At 41.3% G+C, this 27,697-nt stretch overlaps 1 protein-coding gene across 9 annotated transcripts in view; it reads left to right on the top strand.

Annotated features, from left to right (window-relative positions):
- The window catches only part of ITPRID1 (ITPR interacting domain containing 1), a 163,223-nt gene that overhangs the window by 109,231 nt on the left and 26,295 nt on the right, over window positions 1-27,697 (top strand). For 6 of the 9 annotated variants that reach the window (XM_043968021.1, XM_043968013.1, XM_043968054.1 and 3 more), the window contains 2 exons: window positions 23,306-23,388; window positions 25,509-26,846. In XM_043968021.1, the coding sequence (XP_043823956.1) occupies window positions 23,306-23,388; window positions 25,509-26,846 (1,421 nt within the window). The remainder of the gene's footprint in view (window positions 1-23,305; window positions 23,389-25,508; window positions 26,847-27,697) is intronic. The other 3 variants (XM_043968071.1, XM_043968063.1, XM_043968079.1) reach the window with 3 other exon arrangements.

Below are 27,697 nucleotides of genomic sequence, written 5' to 3'. Positions count from 1 at the left end.
TTGGGCAGCAGGGAAGAGCTTGATAGAACTTCCAGAGTAGCAGAGTTTCTCACTGTGATGTTGTCCAATCTCCTCCTCCTAAAAATGTGGGACTCAGTATCTTATCCATATTCAGGGCTTATCAAAGATAGACATCACGTTGAACTGTCTCACTGAATTCTCCAGCCCACTCTATATCATTAATCAATGGGCATTTTGGACCAACTTGTTGGTTTCTTCAGTGTTCACTACTAGACCAATTTCTTTTGAAATTGGAGCTCATTGGGAAAGTAGTATTTGTTCTGCTCTGGGGCTTGATCCAATCAACAAATGTCAGCCACAAACCGGCACAGCTAAAGGTCTCTACCATCAATGAGGGATTCCTCTTCCACTTGGGTTTTGCACAAGCCATCTTCCATCAACAATCAAACAACAAGCATATGTGCATGTATGTATATTTAATATATCTGTTTATATGTTTGTTTTTGAATGAATGTCTGTGTGTGTACATATCTCTCTCTCTTTGATTCCTTCTGCCAATCAAAAGAAGCAGGCTATACTAGGACAGAAGGCCATTTGTCTTTTCTGATTGTCAAAGCCACAGAACTTATTACCCAGTTGTCAACATGCAAAGAAGAAGACCTGACACAGTCCATCATTAGGCTTGTATTTGCAGTTCTTCAGAGGGGTCCAATCTGCTAGAGTTTGCGGGGCATTTGGCATAACCTTTGAGGATGCTGGATCACCTACATGCTATCATGAAGAATCGGGAGAGGAATTTTATGAAGCTTCCTATCTTACTTTCTAATATTGCTGGTGCTCAATTGTACCACTCGACAAACACCTATTCATTTAGAGATTTCTGTCCCTGCTACATGGAATCCTCATGGTAATCGTGCAGTGATGTTAACTTTGTATAGATAGAGGCATCCTGGTCACTCCTTTGGGGTGATGGCAGAAACAAGGGGAAGATGAGGGAGTAGAGAGTGATAGAATGGAGAGCTAAGATCTCTGGCACCGTGGGAATCTCCATTAGGAATCTCAGCAATTTCTAGCAACATTGTCTGTAGGATTATTGGACCAGTATTTTTACATTCTCCACAAGGTCACAGATAATTGGACATGAAGCAAAATGTGGCCTTCAAAATCTGGCTCCAACCTATTTTTCCAAGCTGATTGCACCTCCCCCCCCCACACACACATTAAATTCCAGACAAACTGAATTCCTTGATATTCCCCACATGGATAATTCCATATCCTACCTCCATGTTTTTGTATGGGTCTTACTCTATGCCAAGAATTCAAGCTCATTACTCTTGTCTCTTGGAAATTGTAGCTCTCCTCAGTGCTCAGTCCAAAGGTTTCCTTCAAGAAGACTATCCTAATTCTCCAAATCCTAAGTGCTGCTATCGCTGTGTATTTAGTTGTTTATATCCTGCATTAGGTTCTCTGTTACATCCTCCTTAGAGACTATACGTTTCATGAGGGCAAGATATGTTTTACTTTTACATTGATATCAGTGCTTAGCACAGCTCTTGGTACATGTCAAGTGCTTAATAAACATATACATTTTCTTGCTTTGTTGATGGACAGAAGATAATCTTCCTGTGGGGCTATTTTGTTTCTGTCTTTGTATCTCCAATGCTTAAAATTGTGCCAACTATTAAGTGCCAATTACGTGCCACTTGGCATATGGTTGGCATTTAATAAATCACTGATGATTACTTTCTTGTTTTATTTATAAAAAGAAAGATCTCTGATGCAGGAACCTTTTTCCTTTTTTGTCTTTGTCTCCTGTGTTAAGTAGTACATGGCATATAGTAAGTTCTTATAAGGGCTTTTTGAGTTGATTGATGACCATATATTCCAACAAGAACTCCTTACCTAGTTCTTATTCAGTAGTCTTGTGAGCTTTTATGATTTTTTTTTTTGTAATGAAAATTACCTGAAAAAGAACCCCACTACCTAAGTCCACAAAGTACACTAGAGATGATGCCAGGCTATCCACTCCCTCTCCTGAAAGACTCATGAAATCTTCCCTTAACTTCACTGGACAATGATGCCCTGGAAGGTCGCATATGCCATGACTAGATTCTCAATACGAATTTTTCACTGTCCCATAAAAAAGCCCCTTTCTCTGATGATTTTTGAGGCTTCAGGCTAGCTAGGATTGTGCACTCTCTGGACAAAGGCAGCGAAGCTAGAGGGGCAACTTCTTTGGAATCACTGGAATTATTGAAGTGTCCTTGAATACCAGGACAACAGGCCTAAGATCACCAAGGCATCAACCATGGTGCAAGCAATTTCTACTTCCCACCTCCAAACTTATGAACAGGATAAAAAGAAAATTAAATGAAAAGTTTTTCTTTTAACCTCATTTTGTTCGCATTTAATTATTCTTTAATTTCCAACATATTTTAGTGGTAAACAAACTATAAACTTAAAAATCCATTTGGTACCTACATGGGTGAAAACAACCTTGCTATATTTTCTATGGAGTGGAATAACAACTTCTTTAAAATTTATTTATCTTATTGTACTTTTGATTTCACTGGAATAGTGAACTCTCAGTGTGGAATTTTCTCTCCCAATGCATGATAGCACCTGCCCTGAAACTTATTCTCCTAGAGAGCTGCTGGTGGCACTAAAAGGTGTAATGAATTTCCCAGGGTCACCCAGCCAGTGTATTTATGTTGGCAACCCAGGGCTTCCTGGACTTCTTCCCAGGCCACCTTGTTGTCTACTCCTCCATGGCTCTATGACCCTATGAGCCCACCCTTGAATACCCAGGAGTATAAGAGTAAAGGAAGCTTTTTCCCAAAGTACGGTCTATCAAGCAGTGTTCTCACATTGGAGGCATTGTGGACCTCTACCAGCCTGTGACATTCAACACAATTCTGCTCCCTTGTCCATACTTGAGGCACCTCCAACCATTGTGACTGCCTTCTGACTTGACCCAAGGTCTGGATGATCTTGGGAATGGGCTGCCACTCATTCCAACTATGACTATATAGGAAGGATAGGGAGGGGAGGAATTTTCTAGTTAGGGCCCTGAAGGCTAGTGTCATTCCATAACAAATTTGTTGTGGAGGGGGTGCTGGTTCTTCCAGAAGAGGATGACACAAGGGTCATGGAAATAGAGATTGGAAGGGACCTTGAAGATTGACTAGTCGAACCCTCTCATTTTACAGATAAGGAAACTGAAGTCCCTGAAGCCAGATTTCTGGACTAGATCCAGAATTCTAACTCTTATATTCTACTGTCCTTCTCATAGTCCAAATCTCTGAAAGCAATATCTTTGTGAATTTAGATGTCCTATTTCCATATTTTTCCATCTGTATTTTGTTAATTAATAAATTTATTATTACTAACATGGCTGATCATATGTGAGTTCCTGGGTTTGTTTTGGCAAGTAGACTCCCAAATATTTTATATTGTTACTTTAAATGGAATTTCTCTTTCTATCTCTTGCTGCTGGACTTTGTTGGTCATGTATAGAAATGCTGATGATTTATGTGGATTTATTTTATATCCTGATACTTTGCTAAAGTTGTTAATTGTTTCAAGTAATTTTTAGTTGATTCTGTAGGATTCTCTAAATATACCATCATATCATCTGCAAAGAGTGATAGTTTTGTTTTCTTCTTGCCTATTCTAATTCCTTTCATTCCTTTCTCTTCTCTGATTGCTAAAGCTAAAATTTCTAGGACAATATTAAAGAATAGGGGTGATAATGGACATCCCTGTTTCACCCCTGATCTTATTGGGAAGGCCTCTAATTTATCTCCATTGCATATAATACTTGCTGATGGTTTTAGGTAGATACTGTTTATTATTTTAAGGAAAGCTCCACCTATTCCTAAACTCTCTAGTGTTTTTATTAGGAATGGGTGCTGTATTTTGTCAAAAGCTTTCTCTGCATCTATTGAGATAATCATATGATTTTGGCTAGTTTTCTTTTTGATGTGGTTGATTGTCTAAATAGTTTTCCTAATGTTGAACCAGCCCTACATGCGTGGTTTAAATCCCACTTGGACATAGTGTATTATCCCGGTGATCACTTGCTGGAATCTCCTTGCTAATATCTTATTTAAGATTTTTGTATCAATATTCATTAGGGAAATTATAATTTTCTTTCTCTGTTTTGGCTCTGCCTGGTTTTGGTATCAACACCATATTTGTGTCATAAAAGGATTTGGTAGAACTCCTTCTTCAACTATTTTTCCAAATAATTTGTATAATATTGGAATTAATTGTTCTTTAAATGTTTGGTAGAATTCACTTGTAAACCCATCTGACCCTGGGGATTTTTTCTTAGGGGGTTCATTAATGGCTTGTTCAATTTCTTTTTCTAATATGGGCTTATTTAAGGATTTTATGTCCTCTTCAGTTAACCTGGGCAGTTTGTATTTTTGTAAATATTTATCCATTTCATTTAGATTGTCAAATTTATTGGCATACATTTGGGCAAAATAGTTCCTAATTATTGCTTTAATTTCCACTTCATTGGTGGTAAAATTGCTCCTTTCATTTTTGATACTAGTAATTTGGCTTTCTTCCTTATTTTTTTCAAATCAAATTAAACAATGGTTTATCTATTTTATTGATTTTTTTCATAAAACCAGCTCTTAGTTTTATTGATTCATTCTATAATTTTCTTGCTTTCAATTTTATTAATTTCTCCTTTAATTTTCAGGATTTCTAATTTAGTATTTAATTGGGGATTTTTAATTTGTTCTTTTTCTAGCTTTTTAAGTTCTATGCTCAATTTATTGATCTCCTCTTTCTCTTTTTTATTGATGTAAGCATTTAGAGCTATAAAATTTCCCCTAAGTACTGCTTTGGCTGCATTCCATAGATTTTGGTATGTTGTTTCATTATTGTCATTCTCTTGGATGAAGTTATTGATTGTTTCTGTGATTTGTTGTTTGACCAACTCATTCTTTAAAATGAGATTATTTAGTTTCCAATTAATTTTCAGTCTACCTTTCCATGGTTCTTTATTACATGTATTTTTGTTGCATCATGATCTGAGAAGGATTCATTTACTATTTCTGCCTTTCTACATTTGACTATGAGGTTTTGTGCCCTAATACACGCTCAATTTTTGAGTATGTGCCATGTACTGCTGAGAAAAAGGTATATTCCTTTCTATCCCCATTCAATTTTCTCCAGACATCTATCATATCTAACTTTCCTAACATTCTATTCACCTCTTTATCTGGTTTCTTATTCATTTTGTGGCTAGATTTATCTAATTCTGAGAGGGGAAGATTCAGATCCCCCACTAGTATAGTTTTGCTGTCTATTTCCTCTTGTAGCTCATTTAACTTCTCCTCTAAGAATTTGTATGCTATGCCACTTGGCAAATACATGTTTAGTATTGATATTACTTCATTATCTATAGTACCTTTTAGCAAGATGTAGTTTCCTGCCTTATATCTTTTAATTAGATCTATTTTTGCCTTTGCTTTGTCTGAGATAAGGATTGCTATCCCTGCTTTTTTGACTTCAGCTGAAGGATAATATATTCTGCTCCAACCTTTTCCCATTACTCTGTATCTCTCTGCTTCAAATGTGTTTCTTGTAAACAGCATATTGTAGGATTCTGGTTTTTAATCCACTCTGCTATTCACTTCTGTTTTATGGCAGAGTTCATCCCATTCACATTCACAGTTATTATTACTGTCTATTTCCCTCCATTCTATTTACCCGCTTTGTACTTCCTCCCTTCTTTCACCCTATTCCTCCTCACCGATGTTTTGCTTCTTACCCCTGCTTCCCCCATCTGCCCTCCTTTTTATCACCCCCTCCTTTTTCTTTACCCTTTTCTCACCTGATTCTGCCATCCCTTCTATCAGTCTCCCATTTTCCCCTTACCCTTTTACTTCCCAAAGAATAAGCTAAGTTTCTTTATCCAAATGAATGTATGTTATTCCCTCTTTGAATAAAATCTAGTGAGAGTAAGGTTGAAACAATGTTCACCCTCCCTTCTTTCCCTCTATTGTAATAGGTTTTTTTCACCTCTTCATATGATGCAATTCACCTCATTCCACCTCCCCTTTCCTCTTCTCCCCTTTTTAAGCCCTTAATTTTCTTGATATCATCACATCAAAGACAGTTTATATTTATGCCCTCTATGTATACTCCTTTCATCTGCCTAAATAGAGATCCAGGTCTTAAGAGTTATAAGTATTATCTTCCTGTGTAAGGATGTAAACATTTTAACTTTATTATATAATTTTCCCCTGTTTACCTTTTTAAACTTCTCTTGAGTCTTGTATGTTAAGATCAAATTTTCTATTTAGTTCTGGTCTTTTCATCAGGAAACCTTGAATGTCCCCTATTTTATTGAATGCCCATCTTTTCCCTTGAAAGAGAATGATCACTTTTGCTGGGTAATAGATTCTTGGCTGCAATCCAATCTCCTTTGCCTTCCAGGTTATCATATTCCAAGCTTTGTGATCCTTTAATGTTGTAGCTTCCAGGTCCTGTGCAATCCTGACTGTGGCTCCATGATATTTAAATTGCTTCTTTCTGGCTGCTTGGAGTATTTTCTCCTTCACCTGATAATTCTGGAATATGGCTACAATATTCCTTGGAGTTTTCCTTTTGTGGTCTCTTTCAGGAGGTGATTGGTGGATTCTTTCAATGATGATTTTATCCTCTAATTCTATGATATCAGGGCAGTTCTCCTTGATAATTTCCTGGAATAGGGTGTCTAGAATCTTTCTCTGATCATGGCTTTCTGGCAGTCCAATAATTCCCAAATTGTCTCTCCTGGAACTATTTTCCAGGTCAGTTGTCTTTCCAATGAGGTATTTCACATTTTCTTCTATTTTTTCATTCTTTTGATTCTGTTCGACTTATTCCTGATGTCTCATTGAGTCATTAGCTTCCAACTGTCCAATTCAGATTTTAAGGCATTGTTTTCTTCACTGAGATTATGCACCTCCATTTTTATTTTACCTAAATGGATTTTTTAAGGAATTGTTTTCTTCAGTCAATCTTTGTGCTTCCTTTTCCAAGCTGCTGATTACTTTTTCCTAATTTTCTTGTGTTCCTTTCATTTCTCTCCCCATTTTTCTTCTACCTCTCTCAATTGATTTTTTACATCCTTTTTGAGCTCTTCCAAGAAGGCTTTTTGGTCTTGAAACCAATCCATCTTCCCTCTTGAGGCTTCACATGTAGGCAATTTGAGAGTATTGTTCTCATATGAGTTTGTGTTTAGCTCTTCCCTGTTGACACAGAAGCTCTCAGTGGTAAGAGCTCTTTTTTGTTTCTTACTCATATTGCAATTTTTTTTAAATTTGAGGTCCTGGGGCAGCAGGGTCACTATTTCAAACTTCTTGTGCTGGGAGATAGGGGCTATATAACTGGCTTTCTACTCTAAGGCCTCTAGGGCTTGGGGGTTTCTTTTTTTTGTTTGTTTGTTTTTTGCAGGGCTATGGAGATTAGGTGACTTGCCCACAGTCACACAGCTAGTAAGTGTCAAGTGTCTTAGGCCAGATTTGAACTCCGGTACTCTTGAATCCAGGGCCGGTACTCTTGAATCCAGGGCCGGTGCTTTATCCACTGTGCCACCTAGCTGCCTACTTGTGGATTTCTTGCTGCCCTGGGCTTGCTCCCTGTGCTTCCTCCTGGCGAACTGGGATGGCCAGGCCTGGTCATGCCTGTCCTGAGGGTGGCTTTCTAGGTGTCAGACTGCCCTCTCGGATGGTGCTGGTGGATCTCACCACTGTCCTGCTGTGCCACCTGCTTTCTGAGCCAGGATCAAGGGGCCTCAATTACTTGGCTGTGGCCTAGAGCTTCCTGTTGACGTGCCCCACCCACTCCATGCTTCTCTGTGCTGAAGTGCACTGCACTCCCCTTTTTGCTAGAGTGAGACCAACTTTTCCAGAAGTCTTCTATATTATCTCAGGTTGGAAAATTTTGTCTCTCTTTTTTGTAGGTTCTGTAATTTCAGAATCCCTTTAGAGGCTTGATTTAATGTTCTTTTTGAGGGACCTGAAGAAGAGCTCAGGCAACTTGCTGGCTTCTCTCTGCCATCTTGGCCCTGCCTCTATAGCTGATCATTTTTGGATGGCTCCAGCCATGCTCCATATCTCACCTCAGCTCTTTTCATATGCCATGTGGCTTCAGACACACCCCACCCCAGTCTGCCACCACTGCCATTTCTAGTAGAAAATGTTTACCAGATGCCTCCTCTAGGGCTCCACTCAACATGATATAATTTTTCAACCCAAAATATCCTTCCCTGGCCCCCCCTCCTCTATGAGCATTGTCTTGTTTGGTTAGAATATCACCTTGTAGAGAGCAGAGAGTATCCTGCTCCTGTATTTGTATCCCTGATGAAAAGCACAATGGTTGGCACATATTAAGAAGAAGTGAAGGAGGAAGGAAGCAAAGAAGAAAGGAAGGAAGAAAGGAAGGAAAGAAGGAAGGAAGGAATGAAAGAAGGAGGGAAGGGAGGGAGGGAGGAAGAAGCAAAAAGAGGGAGAAAGGAAGGAAGGAAAAGAGGGAGGGAGGGAAGGACAGAGAGAGGGAGGGAGGAAGAAATGGAGGGAGGGAGAAAGAAATGAAAAGAAGGAGGAAAGAATAAAGGAAGGAAGGAAGGAAAGAATGTAGGAAGAAAGGGAGGGAGGAAGGGACAGAAGAAGGAAGAATTCATTAAACTTTTACTATGTGAAAGGCACTGTGTTACATGTTGGGGATAAAATAGAAAGAAAGAACCAAAATATCCCTGACCTCTCGACGTTCACATTCAAACAGAGAAACAAGGATCTGACAGTGGGAGGGGGAGTTATTTGCTTCATGGTTTTGAAGCCCAGAAGCCCAGAATGAGAGCAGGAGAAGAATGAAGGTCAGCCTGGCCCTTTCATGAAATGGACACTCTAGAAGGACTTCACCACTAGGAGAAGTGGCAGAGCTTACATGCAGATATTGCTGGTTGAGAAACCTGTAGAGATGGTTGGATGTCCTCATTTGAGGGGGGGCAGTTACTGAGGGAATTGGGCTTTTCCATTTATGCATCCTAATTCATTTTAATAATTCTTGTTTGCATCCCATGGCATATATTTTCCAATGCAGGACTAACTGAAAATATTTATGTTAATCTCCCTCACTCTCTTCCACCCCCAACTAATCTTTTATCAAACTATCACATCTTTCTGAAGCTCAGGGTAGGGACTTCCTTTTTGCCCTGTTCAACAGTGTGTATATACGGCATGCACATACCCTCAGCATCTTTTGAAGAATTACAAGAAAATTGAAATATTGCATAAATGTTAAGATCAATGTGAATCTAGCATTCATAGAAAAAATTGGGGGGTAGTTTTCGGAGTTTCTTAAATCTATTGGGGAAAGGAAAAAACATATTGATGACAATTCTTGGAAACCTGAGGGTTGAGATGGGTGATATGATTTGCCCACAGCCACAAGGCTGTCAGGTACCAGAGGTGGGTCTTGAGCCTAGCATGTCACAGTGGAAATAGCCCTGGTTCTAGAGTCAGAGAACCTGACTACTACCCATTTCCCTGGGCCTCAGTTTTTACAACTGTAAAATGAGGGGATTACAGAAGACCTCTGAGGTGCCTTCCAGCTCCTAATGGTAACACTATGATTCTTGACTCTGGGTCTAGCCTTCTGTGCCAGTGCCTTACCGTGGCAGCCAAGGTGGAAAGGCTGGTGAGGTCAGTTGCAAATAGAATAAACTGAGTTGTTAAACCCCTTAAAGAATTTTTATTTGATATGAGAAAGAACTGAATTTCTTGTTGTTGTTGTTGATAAGTCTAAGAAAGGGAGGACCATCATATGGAGAGTTTTTAAAAGATTATTTTTTTCCATGACTATCAGGTTAGATGAGGGCTAAGATGATGGAAAGTAGATAGAAAGCCAGACGCTTACTCCTGAATTGAAGGAAATAAGAAGGTAGAAGTTGTCGTTACAGTTTGTTTGTTTGTTTGTTGAGTATTTTCCATAACCTAGAAAACAAAGACTTCTCAGGTCAAATTTAAAAAAAATAATTACAGCCTTGCTCTATGATTCTGAATGGCCTATGAGCTTCTTGTAAGAATAATGTAGATTGCCCTAAAAGGCAGGAACAATAATTTCTAATGGCCTGCAATTGATTACTTCTGGGCCGAGGGTATGAGATGACTTGATAAAGGGTTAAAACTTAAGAGTGAAATCATCTCCAGAGAGTTTCACATTAGCCTCACGAAAAGGCCCTATGCCAGATTCTAGACTTGGACAGCTCCTTGGCTTTCCAGACCCCAAAGCTCAATTTTTAAGAGGTCATTTTAATCTTGTTAGAGGTGTATGTGTGTGTGTGTGTGTGTGTGTGTGTGTGTGTGTGTGTGTGTGTGTGTGTACGCACACAGACACTGCTGATGTGTGCATTGGAGGTAGGGGGAAGGAGTGGGTTCTGGTCATATTCCAAGTGAGATAATTACATCCTATTTTCCTCAGACCCCCGTTGTTCTTCTTCTTTTTCTCTCCTAAGCTGCTCCAAGGTGCAGCTGTGAGGTGTTAAACAGCTGGCGAAGCCCACCCCTGAGACCTGCACACTTGAGCTGTGGGGGGGAATGATCCCAGTACAATTTGTCTATCAGCTTGTTCCATTTTTAAGGCATTTGGGATCTTTCAGAATGAAAGACTTCAGGAACCAAGATCCTATTATTAGTCCCTAGAACCTCAGTAGATTTGGAGCTCAGCTCTAATTAGAATGTAGATACACAAACAATTAAAAAGTGATAGACCTTCACAGAGGTGGAGTGGGGGAGGCGATGGAAATGAGATAGATGCTTAATAGCAATGGTGGCCTTGATATTCTTCTCCAAAATGGAGCCTTAGGCTTTGCGTGGCTAAAGACGTCACCCCATTTTCCAGGATTGGTTCAAGTTTAGAAGAAACTGAATCTCAGAGAAGTTAAGTGATTGGCTCATGGTCCCATAGTCAGTAAATATCAGAGACAGGCTTTGAACCCAGCTCATCCTGACTATACATTCTATGCATAGACCCACACCAGCTGGGGGAGGGGGGATGGCATTAGGAATCCTAGCTTCGGATCCTGCTTATGATATGTCTGGATCAGTAAATGCATAACAGCCAATAGAAATTCTCTCTACCAAAAATAGACCCCAAATTTGCCTTCAAATCGATAGTCATACAGTGAACATTATAGCCTGGGGCCCTGAGAGTCACTGGAGAGACAAATACAACCACAAAACAGTTGTCCTCTTCAAGGAAGTTACATTCCTGACATGGAGTCCAGAAGCTCTGAGTTCAAATCCTAATTCAGGCACTTACTAGCTGCCTGGCCCTGGACAAGTCACTTAACATCTCAGTCAAATGGGGATCACAATAGCATGCACCTTGCAAGGTTTTTTTAAAGCTCAAATAAGATATCTGTATAATGCTTTGCAAACCTTAATAAGCACTATCGACATGTTCATTATTACTATAATTCTACTAGGGGGAGGTTACAACATGTAAGTAGATAAGTCAATAGAAGGCACTTTCAGGCCACTAGTAAAGAGGGTGAGGCAAGGTTTCAGGAAAGACTTCTGGCTTGACCCCTAAACTGAGTCTTAAAGGAAATTAGGTATTCTAAGAGGGAGAGAGAAGAGCCAAAGCATTCCAGGGATTTAAGGCAGAACTGAAAGACAGGAAATCGAATGTGTCTGACATGTAGAACACATGAGGGAGTGTGATATGAAATGGTGGTGGAAGGTGGGTGGAAGCCATATTGAGGAGGTTTTTAAGTTCCAAATGGCAGAATTTGTATTTTATTCTAGAGAATAGGAAGAACCACTTGAGGTTTCTAAGCAAGGAAGTGGGACATAATCAGAACTGGAGAAGAAACAAAATGAATGCTAGACCAACTAGGAGTTTGTTGCTAGATGGCATAACCAGGACATGGCCCTCAAAATGGGAAAAGGGGTAAAAAGTTGAAAGATGTTGGGGGATTGCATCAATAATGCCCAGTAACTAATTGGCTGAGAGAGATGAAAGAGAACTGTCAAGGATGAGTTGAAAGTCAGGAAGCTGGGTATCTAGAAGGCTGGTGGTGATAATGGAATAAGAAAAAGAGAAAATACTTGAGTTCCTCCAAAGAATCATCATAGGATCTAGAATTGTGTCTAATTCAATCCAACCCCTTCCATGTCAGAAGAGCAAACTAGGGTCCAAGTTAAGTGGCTAATCTATACTCAAACAGCTCATGACAAGAGTTCCCATTTGGACCAAGGTCTTATGATACCCAGCTCAATCCTCTTTGGTTGACATATTTTCACTGTAATATGTCATGTAATACCCATGGGAAGCTCTTCACCTATAATGTGGAGTGCACTGGCCACAATATCCTTCTCTTCCTAAGTCTTGATTTGACTCACCATGGAAGCACAAATGCCACTAGACAGTTAGAAGTCACAAGGTTCCCATACAGTTTAAACTTGGAAAATGAGTGTGAATTGTGGAACACCCTAACCTTTTAAGGATTGAAGCTGAGTCACCCAAGGAAAATTGGAGGGGCCAATAGTGAACATGAGGAGACTGCATCTTATCAGCAACATCTTAACAGCCCCCATCTGTTGGACTGGAGGACTTCTCAGGTCTCTTCCCAATCAAGATGCTAGAGGGAAGTAAAGGCAAAGGAACTGTGTGAGCAAAGGCGTTGTTATTGTTGTTGTCATTGGTTCTTTCTTGAAGAGGACCATGATGTCTGGGTGATGTCATGACTTGCAGTGAATTCGATTTAAGTGAGGGAAGGTTGTGCAAAGTCACCAACTTCACTCCCTCCTCCAGAGCCATCAGGGTCCCATGGCAAGATATACATCAGGATGACTGGAGATGGCCCCAGATTTTTTTAAGCAATTGGGGTTAAGTGACTTGCCCAGGCTCACACAGCTAATAAGAGTCTGAGGTGAGATTTTAATTCAGGTCCTCCCAAATTCAGGGCCAATGATTTATCCACTGTGCCACCTAGCTGCCCCCATGAGCATTAGCACAGAGATAGGAGGACACACAGTCTCTCTGACAAAGAGGCAGCAGGGCAGTTTGATTACTACAGGACATGTGAGATTCAGGAGAATGAGAATTGGATTTGGAGCCCCCTGGATGGTCCAGTGGGAAGAGAACTGCCTCTTGAGTCAGAGGGCATTGGTCAGTTTTCACCGTGAGCTATATGACTTTGGACAAATGACTTAGCCTCCCTGGTTACAGATTCCTCATCTACAAGGATAGGGATGAGACTAGATGACCTCTGATGTCCTGTCCAGTGTTAGCTCTATGAGCATATACATTCACAGTCCAGCTCTCCTACTGTCTGTGCAACCTTTGCAAGTCACTGCTTCTCTGTGCATCATTTAGCTCATCTAGAAAATATGGGAGTTGAGTCTTGACAACAAGCATCTGAGCACTTTTAATATGCCAGAACCATGCTAAGTTCTGGGAATGACAAATGTAAGTGAGAAGGAAGATGGCCCCTGTCCTCAAGGAGCTTATGGTTTAATGTAAGCTTGTTGGATTAGATGATCTCTAGTGTCTCTCTCAATTGCCCTCCCCCTCTCATCCTCCCCATCTGTCTGTCTGTCTCTGTCTCTGTCTTTGTTTCTGTCTCTCTCTGTCTCTGTCTATATGTCTCTCTGTCTCTATCTCTGTCTTATCTTTGTAGAAGGAGGAGAGAGAGCTGGAAGGGTTCCTTAATTCTTCAGCCTCAGCCTAGATATTTCACCCCACAATCAAGAAAATGTTTCTGATTCCTCTAGAATTTATATGAAATGGAAGGTTCTCTTGTCAGACCTAGCTGATGATGATCCAGATGCCTTGCAAGCTTTGCTAAGATCTCGTTATATGTGCATAAGGCCATGCGTTGCCAGGACTAAAAGGAGCTGGAGTTTGAATCTAAACTCGGAGAACAGACAGAAGTTCAAGTGGGCTGCAAACTTGGCAAAAACATGTTCTTTAAGAGAGAAAAATATTTCAACTCCCAAATCAGTTTTTCTGTATATAGTTCTTGCTTTTTATTCTTTTCAAAGAAGAAAGTTTTTTTAAAGTAACTTTGAGATTCCATGAAATGAGGCAGCAGGTGTATACTTCAGTCTTTGTTTCACCAACACAAATACCAACCCCTGCCCCATAATGCATTGATAAGGATGGTTTGGGGAGTTGACAAAATCAAAGCATCTTTTTGTGGCCAACCTTCTGGTTAGGGACCTGTCCCTACTTTTCTTGCCTAGTCTTTGTGTAGTTCTGATGGCCAATCTTGCTGCTATAGCCCTTTCCCTACTTAACTTGGCTGGTTCTTGGACACCAGACACATGCTCCATTTCTAGGCTTGCACTTGAAATCTCTCCAATTTATCACAACCTGTCAAAGCATGGGTTCCACTAGCACAGATTTTGAGAACCTGAAGTCACCTCCACATCACAGTCATGAGATCATCAGGTACAGGTTCAGAAGAGGAAAGTGAGGAGGACTTTAGCAATGAGTAGTTTGCCTGCATATTAGGCCACTTGGCATTCTCTTTTGAAAGAGTTGCTTTTTCAAAATATCCTCTATTAACCATAGTGCAGGCTTCAGCCCAGGACTGACATGGGTGTCATTCCATGAACTGCCTCATCTTTGTCTGCTTTTTATGTTTTCAATTTCTTTTTAAAATGTACACAGTTTCCTAATGATTAGTACCCCCAATCCTTTTGTAAGTGACTTTAAGCAAATTCTTAACCTTTTGTCTTTTCTAAAAGAAAATTTTGATAACTTTTGTTCTAATGTCACCTACATTTCCCAAAATGTCACTCCTTTCTCCCCTTCCCAGATAGATGTCCCTTAAAATAAAGATTAAAAAAGAAAGGAAAAGGATAAATGCAGCAAAGCCAAACAGCACATCAAAAAGTCTAAAGTTATCGGTCATATTATAAGTGCATCATCAACTGCCTTTACCTTCTCTGATGTCTTCCTTGGGGACAAGCTCACTTATTATAATTCCCCAGCATTCATTTTCAGTTATCATGTACTTTTCTTGTTGCTCTCATTTGCATTGTTCCATTCTCTGTATACATTGTTTACTTCACTTGCATAAGTTCATATAACATACTTCTCTGTATTCATCATATTTATAATGTATTTATTAGATGAAATAACATATGTAAAGTGTTTTGTAAATAGGTTAACACTATATAAAGGCTAACTCAGTACATTAATGAACCACTATGGTGGGATTCGTGTATCAAATTTGTTTGGCTAGCCCCCTAATGAATTGGTATCTATTTGGCTGTAGATTCTTTTTACAAAGAACTGACATAAATACATTGGTTATACGAAACCTTGATTCTTGTCACTGACCTTCTTAAGGCAACTGACGATGGAATGTCTGGGTCAAACAATCCTGGCATTTCAGTCACTTTCCTCCCACAGACTAGTGGACCTGCAATGATGATTAAAAGAGTGGTTGCCCATTCTTCCCACCCATCCCACAACCCTACAATCCATATTTACCTATTTTTTTTTCTCAAATAAAGATAGAGAGAAGGATCTGGGTATGTTCAGCCTGGAGAAGATTCGGAAAAGAAATATCTCTATTGTGCCCTGTAACTGTCTTCTGTGGCTATGGACATTTATGAGGCAAAGAAGAAGATTTAGGCATGATGTCCGAGGCAAGAGAAAGAAAAAAAAAATTCCAGTGACAACATTCCAAAAATGGAAGGGCTGCTTGGGGAGGCCCTCACTGGAGGCAAAGATAGAAGGACCATTTTTTTCTGGTTTGTTACCCAAGGGTTTCTTTTATGAATATGGGTTGAATGAATGACCACTGGGATCTTATCTAGTGCTGTATGGCATGGGTCTCTTTGGTCCTTTGGTAGATCTATGATTTCATCAGTGTGACTTCTTTCTCTCCAAATGCAAAAAGCCCTTCCCCGTGTTTATCTATGGTACAATTCTTGTTTATCTCTCCCCATGCCATTCACTGTGGAGCCTGCCTGATGCCCTGGAGACCCTTCTCTCGTGCCAGCTCTGGCTTTCCTCCCATAGTATCTGTAAGGTGCCAACATCAGATGGGTGCCAATGGACCCCTGGGTCTGCTCCATCTGTTGTTTCTCATTCTTGACACATAACCATCCCACCTCCTTTTCTGGACTCACACATCTTCAGTTCTATTTTATCCACCTTTCTCACATGCAAGTCATATCAGCTGTATTTGGCCATCTGATCCAGACCATCATGTGCCTTTTCACATGGCAAGTTATCCAGTTCCTATTACTTCTGTCCACTCAAAGACTCACTTCAGTGAGTGGGGATTGGAGGTGAGCTCAGGTGGCATGAGATTCAGAAACACCCTACTAAAATAGTGTCCTCTCCTCCTCCTCTCTCATTCTTTCTATCCAATGCTTCTTTATGCTCTCTGTTGATGCTACTGACCAAGTCCTAAACACATGTGCTTTCTCAATCTCCTCCAAGAAAATGGTATGAAGGAACCAAAATTTGTCCACTGTTTAGAGTGGTCCAAAGATGGAAGAGCCTGCCTTGAAAGTCAGTGGGTTCAGGGGGCAGCTAGGTGGCACAGTGGATAAAGCACTGGCCCTGGATTCAGGAGGACCTGAGTTCAAATCCATCCCTTGACACTTAACACTTACTAGCTGTGTGACCCTGGGCAAGTCACTTACCCCTCATTGCCCCACCAAAAAAAAAAAAGAAAGAAAAGAAAAGAAAGGCAATGGGTTCACCTGTGTCTACAAGCAAAGAGAGAACTTGGCATGCTGTGGCTCTTCTGTGGGGATTCTTGGTAAAGTAGGTATGCTACCAAGCAAAGCCAGGAATCTGGGAGACAGGGGTACAATCATTACTATGTATGTATGCATGTATGCATGTATGTATGTATGTATGTATGTATGTATGTATGTATCTATCTATCTATCTATCTATCTATCTATCTATCTATCTATCTATTTATCTACCTATCTACTTATCTATTTATCCATCCATCCATCCATTCATTCATTTATTTATCTATTTACTTATTTATTTACTTTTTCATTCATTCATTTATTTTTATTTTTGGCAGGGCAATGAGGGTCACACAGCTAGTAAGTGTCAAGTGTCTGAGGTAGGATTTGAATTCAGGTCCTCCTGAATCCAAGGTCTTGCTTTATCCACTGTACCACCTAGCTGTCCCCAGTCAATACTATTTAACAAATGACTGAATACACTGGCTATGATTTAAGCAAATAAGCATATGAGAGATAAAGGAAGGTTCAAGTCAAAGTTGCAAATTAGAACCCTGGGTGACTAGAAGGAGGAGGATGGATAATGAGATAAAAGTAAGATGAAATATTTGAAATCCTTCTGGAACTCAACCTTGGTTCAATAATTCAGCCCAATTTCCAAACTGAGACCCAGAGAGAGAAGTGACTAGTCCAAGCTAAGCCACCTCCTAGGTAGATGGAAAGTAGCATAATGACTAGAATGGTAGAGTCAGGAAAACCTGGGTTCAAATATCTGATACTTAATAGCAGTGTCAACTTTTTTGAGCCTCAATTTCCTCCTCTTTAAAACAGGAAAGCTATACTAGAGAGATTTTAAAGGTCCCTTCTGCCTTTACATTATTAAACTCCTTCAGGACAGGGAGTGTTTTTGCTTTTCTTGTATCCTCACTGAAACTTAGCACGTGCCTGGCACATTATAGGCTCTTCATGAATGTTTGTTGATGGAATGACTGACTTTCCAGGTCTAAATTTATGCTCCTATCATCCAATAAGCAGTAGCAATTCTATTTGATCCCAGGTCTTCAAACAAAGATTCTCCATACAGTACCTAGTGCACCATTTTCTTTTCTTTTTTTTTTTAATATATGAGGTATTTTATTTTTTCCGTTACATGTAAAGATAGTTCTCAACTTTTGTTTATACATGCTTTACAATTTCAGATTTTTCTCCCTCCCTCCCCTCCCTCCCCCCTCCCCTAGACAGCAGGTAATCTGATATAGGTTATATCTATATATCTCTATACATATACATATAGATATATATATATACACACACATATATATATATATACACATAATAACATTAATCCTATTTCTGCATTAATCCTGTTACAAGAGAAAGAATCAGAGCAGTGATGCAAAACCTCAAAATAGAAAAAAAAAAAAACAACAGCACCCAAAACAAAAGAAATAATATGGTTCAATCAGCATCTATACTCCACAGTTCTTTCTTTTTTTTTCTTGGATTTGGAGATCCTCTTCTATCATGAGTTCCCTGGAACTCTTCTGTACCATTGCATTGGTGAGAAGAATATAGTCCATCACAGTAGGTCAACACTCAATGTTGATGATACTGTGTACAATGTTCTTCTGGTTCTGCTCATCTCACTCATCATCAGCTCACGTAAGACCCTCCAGGTTTCTCTGAACTCTTCCTGCTCATCATTTCTTACAGCACAATAGTATTTCATTGTATTCCTATACCACAACTTGTCCAGCCATTCCCCAATTGATGGGCACCCCCTCAACTTCCAATTCCTTGCTACCACGTAAAGAGCAGCTATAAATATTTTTGTACATGTGGGTCCCTTTCCCCCTTCCATGATTTCTTTGGGCAAAAGACCTAAAAGGTGCACCATTTTCAATGTAATTTCAGGAGTCTCTAGAAGAAAATCCTCAGCTATCAATAGCAATGAGTATTTTGGTATAATGCCTGGATTCTGCAAGACTCAGCTTGGCAAATGATTGGTTATTGGGTGTAAATGAGAGGAAAGAGTCAAGGGTGATGATTTCCAGGTTATGAACCAAGGTGGGTGGGAGCAGGAGGGTGCCAACAGCTGAAAAAGAGAAATTTATAGGAGAGACAAGTTGAGTGTGAGAGATAATGGAGTCCAGTGTGGACACAGTAAACTGGAGATGCCTAAGGAGCATCCAGCAGATATGGAGAGCAGATAGCAGAGGATGTGAGGCTGGAGTTAAGATTAGGGCATGGTATATAGACTTGAGACTCAGCCGGCTACAAGTGACTCTTGAATGTTGTTACTGAAGAGAGAGTGTTGCTTGGTGCCTTGGAGCCAGGCAAGTTCTGAGTTCTATTCCCTGCTGCTGTCACATATTAGTCATGTCATTTACTGTAGCTGAGCATCAATTTCCTTATCTATAAAAGGGGCTGGACTTGATGGTCTCCGAAGTTTCCTCTAGCTCAAGAACTGTGACCTTGTGACCCTACCTCATCTATATTCAGGACAGAAATTGGTGATCATGATCAATCAATGATCAATGGCCTTTTAGTGGTGTTTTTATTTATATTATTAGAGTTGCATTTACTCTTCTTATTCTTCTCTTAGAATTCTTCCCATTGTCCATTGGCAATTTTTCCATTGTATTCCTAACCCATTTTGTCCAGGCATTCCCACTTGATGGGATTCAGCCACCAAAAGTGCTGTTATGAATATTTTGCTAGAGGGAGGCCATTTCTTTCTGTCTTATCTAGCCAGCCCCAGAGCCCCAACCCACGCTTCATCCCATCCAGACAACTCCCAGGACAGCTCAGCCTGGCCAGCAAGGGCATCTTGCCATCCATCCTGCTGCTTTCCACTTCTCGCTGGGGGAATAATAATCAAACCAATATTAGCATTGCTGTCGCTGCCTCCGCTCTCATTCCCTGTGACTGTCTAGACCAGAGCTCCATACCCTGCTCAGCTCGCCCTGATAAACCTTGTCCTTCGCCTTCTTGGCACGCTGGAGCTTTTGGACAGGCTGCTGAAGCCGACAGTCCCCTTGTCCAAAGAATCTGGTTTGGCTGTATTCATAAGTGAAAGAAATGCTAAGTGTCAGTTCGAAGTCTAAAAATAAAGATGCAATTTTTTCCTACCCAAGTTATCAGACCCCCTGAAATCTCTCCAAGTATCGCTGCCCTCCAAATTGGAAACCCCTGCCCTTGTCGAACATCAGCTCCTGTGGGGCAGTGACTATTTCACTTTTCTATATTTGTAGCCCTGGTGCTTTGACTTTTGGTTGGGGCCTATACCTAATTAAGGGCTCACTGGGTCAGAGGATATTAATAGTTTGGTGACTTCTTATATAATTCTAAATTGTTTTTGGAATAAAAGTAGTGAGCATTTATACACTACTTTAAAGTTGAGCATGAACTTTATACAAATTATCTCATTTGGGTCCTCATGACATCCTATTGTCTATTTCACAGATAAGGAAACAGGTTAGGTGACTTGCCTAGGGTCACACAGCTGGGCAGGATTTGAACTCAGGTTCTCTTGACTCCAAGTCCAGCTCCACCTAGCACCCATCTTTCCCTTCAGCAGTGATGGTTTCCATCTTTGGTCATTCTTGCCAATTTGCTCCATATAAGATGAAACCTCAGAGTTGTTTTAATTTGTTCTTCTCTTATTGTTAGTGATTCAGAGACTTCTTTTAGGTGGTGATTCACAGTCTCCATCTCTCTTTGTCTCTCCCTGTCTCTGTCTTTCTCTGTCTTGCTGTCTCTGGATCACTGTCTTGGTCTCTGGCTCTCTGGCTCTCTCTTACTGGATCTCTGTCTCTGTCTCTCTGTGTCTCTCTGTCTCTGTGTCTCTCTGTCTCTATCTCTATCTCTCTCTGTCTCTGTCTCTGTCTGTTTGTCTCTCTCTTTCTCTCTCTGTCTCTGTCTCTCTGTCTCTCTCTGTCTGTCTCTGTCTCTCTGTCTCTGTCTCTCTCTCTGTCTCTCTGTCTCTCTCTGTTTCTCTGTCTCTTTCTCTTTCTCTGTCTCTGTCTCTCTCTGTCTGTCTGTCTGTCTCTCTGTCTCTGTCTGTCTGTCTGTGTCTCTCTCTCTGTCGCTGTCTCCCTGGACCTCAATTTCCTCCTCTGTGAAAACACAGGGCTCCCACTCAATGACCCCTGGCGTCCCCTCCAGCGCTCAGAGCTCCTGGTTTTCTAAGCAGTTTCTGTGCAGCCCAGACACACCTTTGGCTTGCTGCCGGAGCTGTTGTGGGTCGTAGCTGCTTTGTCTGCTCCTGCCACCTGCTGGCCATCCTACCAAAGTGCCAGGATTCTTGTTCCTTTGCAAAGCGCAGAAGGTTTGGGGGGGGAGGGGTGCAGTGTCCAGAAAATCAGGAAAACCAAAGGACAAGGGTTTGGGCCTCTTGGAGGCGAGATCAGGTAGGATCATGTTGGGAGCACCCAGGGGAAATGAGGCCTGGAAGGGCTGGTGTGCTGCACAATTATGTTTCTCCTAGAAATAACTTCCAGGAAGGTGGAGAGGCTTTATTTTCTCCTAGCCTTCCTTCAAATAGGAATGCAATGTATTGAATACTGAAAGGGAAGGAGTGTGGCACAACAGAAGGAGACTGGGGGTCAGGTGCCTGATGTGAATCCTAGAACTGCCCCCCCACACACACACACCCATACGACCCTGGGCAGAGACCTCAAAGTTCCCTTGCAATTCCTGGGCTGTGATCTATGCTAATGTACAGCTTCCAGACATAACTCAACCCAGCTCACTCCAAAGCCAGAGTTCTTAACCAGCACTTTCTAAGTGCCAGCTGTTATGAGTAACCATGGGCAAGTCAGAGATATTAGATCACTGCACGGAGAGCCAGGAGAGACCTTAGAGAGCCTCCAAACCAGGGCTCCTGACAATAACTGTGAATGAATAACGGTATCTCAACACGATGAGTTCCCTTTGTCATCTTCTGTATTTTATTTTATGCATTTAAAAACACGATTCTGAGAAGGTCCCACTGGTTAGAGCAGACTACCAAAGGGGTCCATGAACAACAACAACAACAACAACAACAACAACAACAAGAAGTTAAGACCCTTAACTTTAGGCTGAGCAGGCTTCCAATGGATAATGAGCCAACTGTGCAGACCCCATGCCCCTACTCCACCCCACCCCAGACTTCTCTTCTTCCCTTCCTTTTCCTGTGTGTTCATTCTTTTGCAGAGGCTCTATCTACCTATCCATGAATGGATTGTATCTCCCCAGCAAGGGCAGGACGGCCTAGTATGTCCTGCTTAACACAATTCCTGGCTTAGCAGCACCGTAGACTTAAGGTTGGAAGAGATCTTGGAAGTCCATAAGCACCATCTTCCCCGCCCCTGCCATTTTACATATAGGGAAACTGAGTCCCAGAGAAGTTAAGTGATTTGCCTATGATTACACAGCCATTTTTTTTTTGTGGGGCAGTGAGGGTTAAGGGACTTGCCCATGGTCACACAGCTAGTAAGTGTCAAGTGTCTGAAGCCAGATTTGAACTCAGGTCCTCCTGAATCCAGGACTGGTGCTTTATCCACTGTGCCACCTAGCTGCCTGGATTACACAGCCTTTTACATCTATGAGGTGGGATTCAAGCCCAAGTCCTTCTGACTCTACATCTGGAACTTTATCCACCAAGCAACACTGCCTTGGTAGGGACTTAGTAAATGCTTGCTAATTGATTGAATACAGAACTGTGGGCACTGACAGGCCTTTTCCATCTGGTTCTACTTAGATCAGGGGTTCTTTATCTTTTCTTTCCCATCTACCTCTCTGACAGTCTGATGAGGCTTATGGACCCCTTCTCAGAATAATGTTTATAAATTCATAAAAATATATATAGGATTACCCAAGAAACCAGTGAGAGTAAAATACCATTATCTATCTTTCTATCTGTAGCTATATCAACATATCTAGATCTAGATGTATGCAGTTATATATAGACAAAGAATGTGTATATATATATATATATAGAGAGAGAGAAATATATAGTTCAAATATATAATGTTATATTATGTCATGTTACATCATGTTGTCATGTTACATCATGTCACGTCATATCATACTATACCATACCATACAATATAATAATATGTAACAGAATATTACATATTTATTGTATAATATTATAAAAATTATATAAATGTATTACATCATATACATGTGTGTATATATGTACATATATATATACACACACACATATTCAAGTTCCAGAACCCCAAATGAAGACTCTTTGAACCTTTTTTTTTTGTGAGGCAATTGAGGTTAAGTGTCTTGCCCAGGATCACACAGCTAGTAAGTGTCAAGCATCTGAGGTTGGATTTGAACTCAGGTGCTCCTGAATCCAAGGCCAGTGCTTTATCCACTGTGCCACCTAGCTGCCCTTCTTTGAACACTTTAAAGTATCATTTTTGATTCACCCTCATGAAAGTTGTTGGTTTGGCTCCTAACATCAAGCACTCATCAATGCCCTTACATGATGCTCAGGCTTGGGGAAAAGCCTCAGTTGCTCTTTTCTTAGGCCCAGAATTGGTGGCCAAGTCATTTTTGCTTAGACCTCTAACCTCGTGTTCATCTGTTCTCTCTCCCAGGTGCTGGGGTGACAAGAGCCAGCAGCTGCCAGTCAGACAGCAGTGGGTTCCTGGAGGAACCCTCCGAGCCCTTTCCTCTGCAGGTATCCGTCGGTCCCCATATATAATACCTTTGCTCCTGCCCACATGCTGTAGAATAAAGCTGGAAAAAATAACAAAAACCCACTGATTGGATTCACCACAAATGTATGTCCTCTAACATAAGCTGGGCCCTTACTGAAGTAAGGCAATCCTTGTATCAATTCATTATTCCACTCACCACAGTGACTCCTCCCTCCTCCAACCATCCATGGCTCCCTGGCCCCACAGCATCTAACCTGAGGACTGTGCCTCGTATTTCACTGGGAAAATTAAAGCCATTTGTTGTGACCTCCCTTTTCTTCCCCTTCCTCACCTCACATCACTAATAAGCTTCTGCCACTATCGCCTTCTTTGCCCCATCTCACATTTAGAGGTGGTCCTTCTCTGTCGCAATGTGAAGCCTTCTACATGCACAAGGGATCCTGTTACATCCCTTCTTCTCCAGCCATCACCACTCTTTCACTTCTCTTCAATATCTCCTTGTCTACTGGCTGCTTCTGTACTGCCTACAAAGATACCCATGTCTCTCCCATCCTCAAAAACTCTCCCTTGATTCCTGAATCCTCAACAACCAGCATCCTATATGTCTCCTCCATTTTGTGGATAAACCCCTTGAGAATACTTCCCTTTCCTTTCAGCTCTCTCTCTCACTCTCGCTCTCGCTCTCCCTCTCCCTCTCCCTCTCCCTCTCCCTCTTGCTCTTGCGATCTCTCTGTCTCTATCTATTTCCTCTTTCCTTATTTCTTGCCAGTCTGGGTTCCAACCTCATTGAACTGAAACTGCTCTATCCAAAATTACAGATGATTTCTTAATGAGTCAAATCAACAACCTTCTCTCAGTTCTAATCCTTCATGAGCACTCCACAGCCTTCGACACTGTAGATCACCCAATTATCTTGGATGCTCTCTCCTCTAAGGGTTTTCATGACATTACTCTCTCCTGGTTCTGCCTCTACCTCTCTGACTGCTCCTTCTCAGTCTCTTTTACTGGATCTTTATCTATGTCCCACAGGACTCTCTCCTGTACCCTCTTTTCTTCTCCCTCTGTATTATTTTGCTTGATGATCTCATCAGCTCTAATCTGTTCAATTTTCATTTCTATGCTGTTGATTCATAGATGTTTTATCCAGCCATTACCTTTCCCCTTGAACTCGAGTCTCAAATATCCAGCTGCCTATTAGATATCTTCAAATGGATGTCCTGTAAACATCTTAAAATCAACATGTCCAAAACTGAACTAATTTTCTTTCTTCCCAAGTTCCTGGGTTCCTAACTTCCCTATTACTGTGGAGAGTTCCTGAACCTCTCAGTTCCCCAAGCTTGCATCCTAGGTGTCATCCTCAATTCCTCATTCTTTTTCACACACTCCTATATCCCATCTGTTGCCAAGACCTGTGGACTTCACCTTCATGACATCACTTACATATACCCCAGTCTTCATAACATTCCCACAGCTCTGTTCCAGGCCCTTGTCATCTTACACCTGGACTATTTCAATAGCACATTGGTAGGTCTGTCTGGCTCATTCTCTTTCCCTATTGTAATCTATCTTCCACTCAGATGTCAAATTTCTCTTCCTAAAGTTTAGGTCTGATTGTGTCACACACACACACACACACCCACTCCTCTCCCCTCTCCACCCCCACCCCCCCACACACATTCAGTGAAACCTCAGTGGCTCCCAATCACCTCCACGATCCAATCTAAAATCCTGTCTGGTGTTCAAAACCCTTCATAGTCTACCCTCCTCTGATGCCTTCCTTCTAGTCCTCTGATATCTTCCTAACTCCACATATACTATGACCCAGTGACATTGACCTCCTTGCTATTCCTGACACAGCATCAACATCATCATCATTACTACTACTATTATTATTATTACCCCATGTAGCCATAGTTCTTAGTACAGTTCTTGACGCAAACTAAGAGCTCAACAAATGATCCACCTACTGATTTTGTAATTGGAAAAGCTGAATCACTGAAAGGGAAATCAGTATGGAGAGGGGACTAGAAGGAAACCTAATATTTCTACTTCTTAAAGATTAAGAGTAATAACACTTTTTAGAACTAGCCCATACTGAGACTCCTAATGTCATTAGCCTTCCTTCTGACCTCTCATACAGATTTCTCCCCTGTTGACCAATCAGAATCTCAGCTGTGGAAGGCAAGAAGCTGAGACTCCCTCCCTGGGATCACTCCATCACCATCCACAAGAACCAACTGAAGATACCTCCCAATGCATTGTAAATTTGCCCATTCTGAACCAAGGCCAGAGCAACCTGAAAGAAGAGATATTTGCCTGTGTGGAAAAGGATTATTCTCTATCAGCAAAACAGTCAACCCAGAAGGGATTCCCTAAGGAGACTTCTACCAGGGAAGACCTGGAAAGGAAAGAGAATCCCATGTGGAATTTCTCTCCAAGTCCCCACACTAACTATCAGGTGGATGGAGGCACCATCACTTCCAAATATGACTACCCTGTGGGCTTTACTGTAGCCCATATAGTAGAAGTCAAAACAGACTGCCTGGAGGCAGAGGAGCCTCTAGTGTTTGTGGCACAGTCTCCAAGCATCATGGGAAGTGGGTGTGATAAAGATGTATCAATTCATGTTGATCACTGTCAATCTGGTTCTGAAGTCCTAAGAGATGAAAAAGCTGGCCAACAGGACCCTAACATTAGCCAGTTGCGATCCTTATCAGAAAGTGGGATGCTGACAACACCAAGGGAGGGGTTTCCCACACAGACTGAACTCACTCACCCATTAGGTGTTCTTGATGAAGTTTCTAAAACCTATATATCCAACTCAGATGATATAGCTGGATACATGCATCTGAGTACCCCAGGACTCAGTGCTTCAGGTAAAGCATCTTCCAAGTCAGGTGCAAAGGTGGGGGAATTTATCCTGGACACTGAAACAAATGCCAATGGTTTCAGATCAGTGACAATTCAGATGCCATCCAAGTTGGTCTCTGGAATCCACAGTACCACCTCAGGAGAAGGTCCTAGAGAGAATACCTTAGATCCTCTTCTTATACCTTCAAAATTCTACAAGAGTGAGGCTTTCCTCCCATCAGAACCAGCAATAGAGAGCAGAGAAAGGCAAACCAAAGAAACTTCAGTTCAAACAGAGAAGAAAGAACTTGGATTTCAAAGTTTGTGTCCTGCCTTAAGCTGCTGCTCAGTCACACATAGACGGCATCATCTCACCCAATCTGTTTCCCTAGACAGCGGCTCTCTAGGGATTCATCAGCCAACCTCAGACTCAAAGGTTGCTGTCCATGGTACCCAGTGTAAGCATGGTAGTTGCTACTGCTATTGCTGCTGTTGCTGGCACCATCACCATCCCTGTGATTGGCAACACCCTGGCCTTGCTTCCTCCTTGTTCCAACACCACCTCCAAGTTCAGCTCACCAAGACTGTGAAGATCCTTCAAGATGCTGTGGTGAGAGAACTCTCTCTAGTAAGTCTATGTTTTAGTAGTGCTCACTAATGTAGTCAGGGAGAGATGCGTAGCCTCTGAGAGGCATTGTGGGATAGTAGAGAGACATCTGGCCTTGAAGTTAAGATGACCTGGATTCAAGTCTTGCCTTCCCCGGGCAAGGTAGCCTCTTCTCTCAGAATTTCAGGCCATTTTCTGAAATTACTTCTAGAGAGCTTGAAGCCTGTGTAGGTGTATAGTTCTCTATTACAAACAAATCCAAGTCCTTGACATACTGATCCAATCCAACTCAACAGTCATTTATTAGAAGCCTCATATGCCTAGGAAATGTGTTAGGTACTGAGATAAAAACTTATTTATAAAAACTTCCATTCTGGGAGGGGGAGAGGGAATATAATATATAAACAAATTCACTGGGGAAAGGAAAAGTGAGGAGAGAGGAAACTGTCATAATCAGGAGTCACAGGATGTTTGGAGGTCACTCAGAACAGCTCATTGAGGAATATAAGATTTCTATTGTCCTCCAATACTCCCTGACCTCCTTACATGGATTTTCTGTTAGTTTTATATCCCTAGCCCCTCCCATTGTAGTGGGGGGAACAACATGTACACTAATAAGTTTATACAAGATGCATATGGCACAGAAGGAAAATAATCTTTGAGAGGAAGGTACTAACAGCTAAGGAGATTGGGAAAGGCCTCTGAAGAATGGGGCATTTGATCTGAACCTTGAAGAAAGTGAGGGAATCCAACAGGTAAAGGCCAGAAGGGAGGATTTGGTGAACTACAGGTAAACAAATCCAATGGGATTGTTCCAATCTTCTTGAAGTTGTGAGTAAGGTATCAGACTTTGAATCAGGGAGATGGTTCTG

This window comes from Dromiciops gliroides, chromosome 1, assembly GCF_019393635.1.
Source record: "Dromiciops gliroides isolate mDroGli1 chromosome 1, mDroGli1.pri, whole genome shotgun sequence".
NCBI lineage: Eukaryota > Metazoa > Chordata > Mammalia > Microbiotheria > Microbiotheriidae > Dromiciops > Dromiciops gliroides.
Note: the sequence above shows the minus strand (reverse complement) of the source record. Positions and strands in the feature narration are given on the sequence as shown.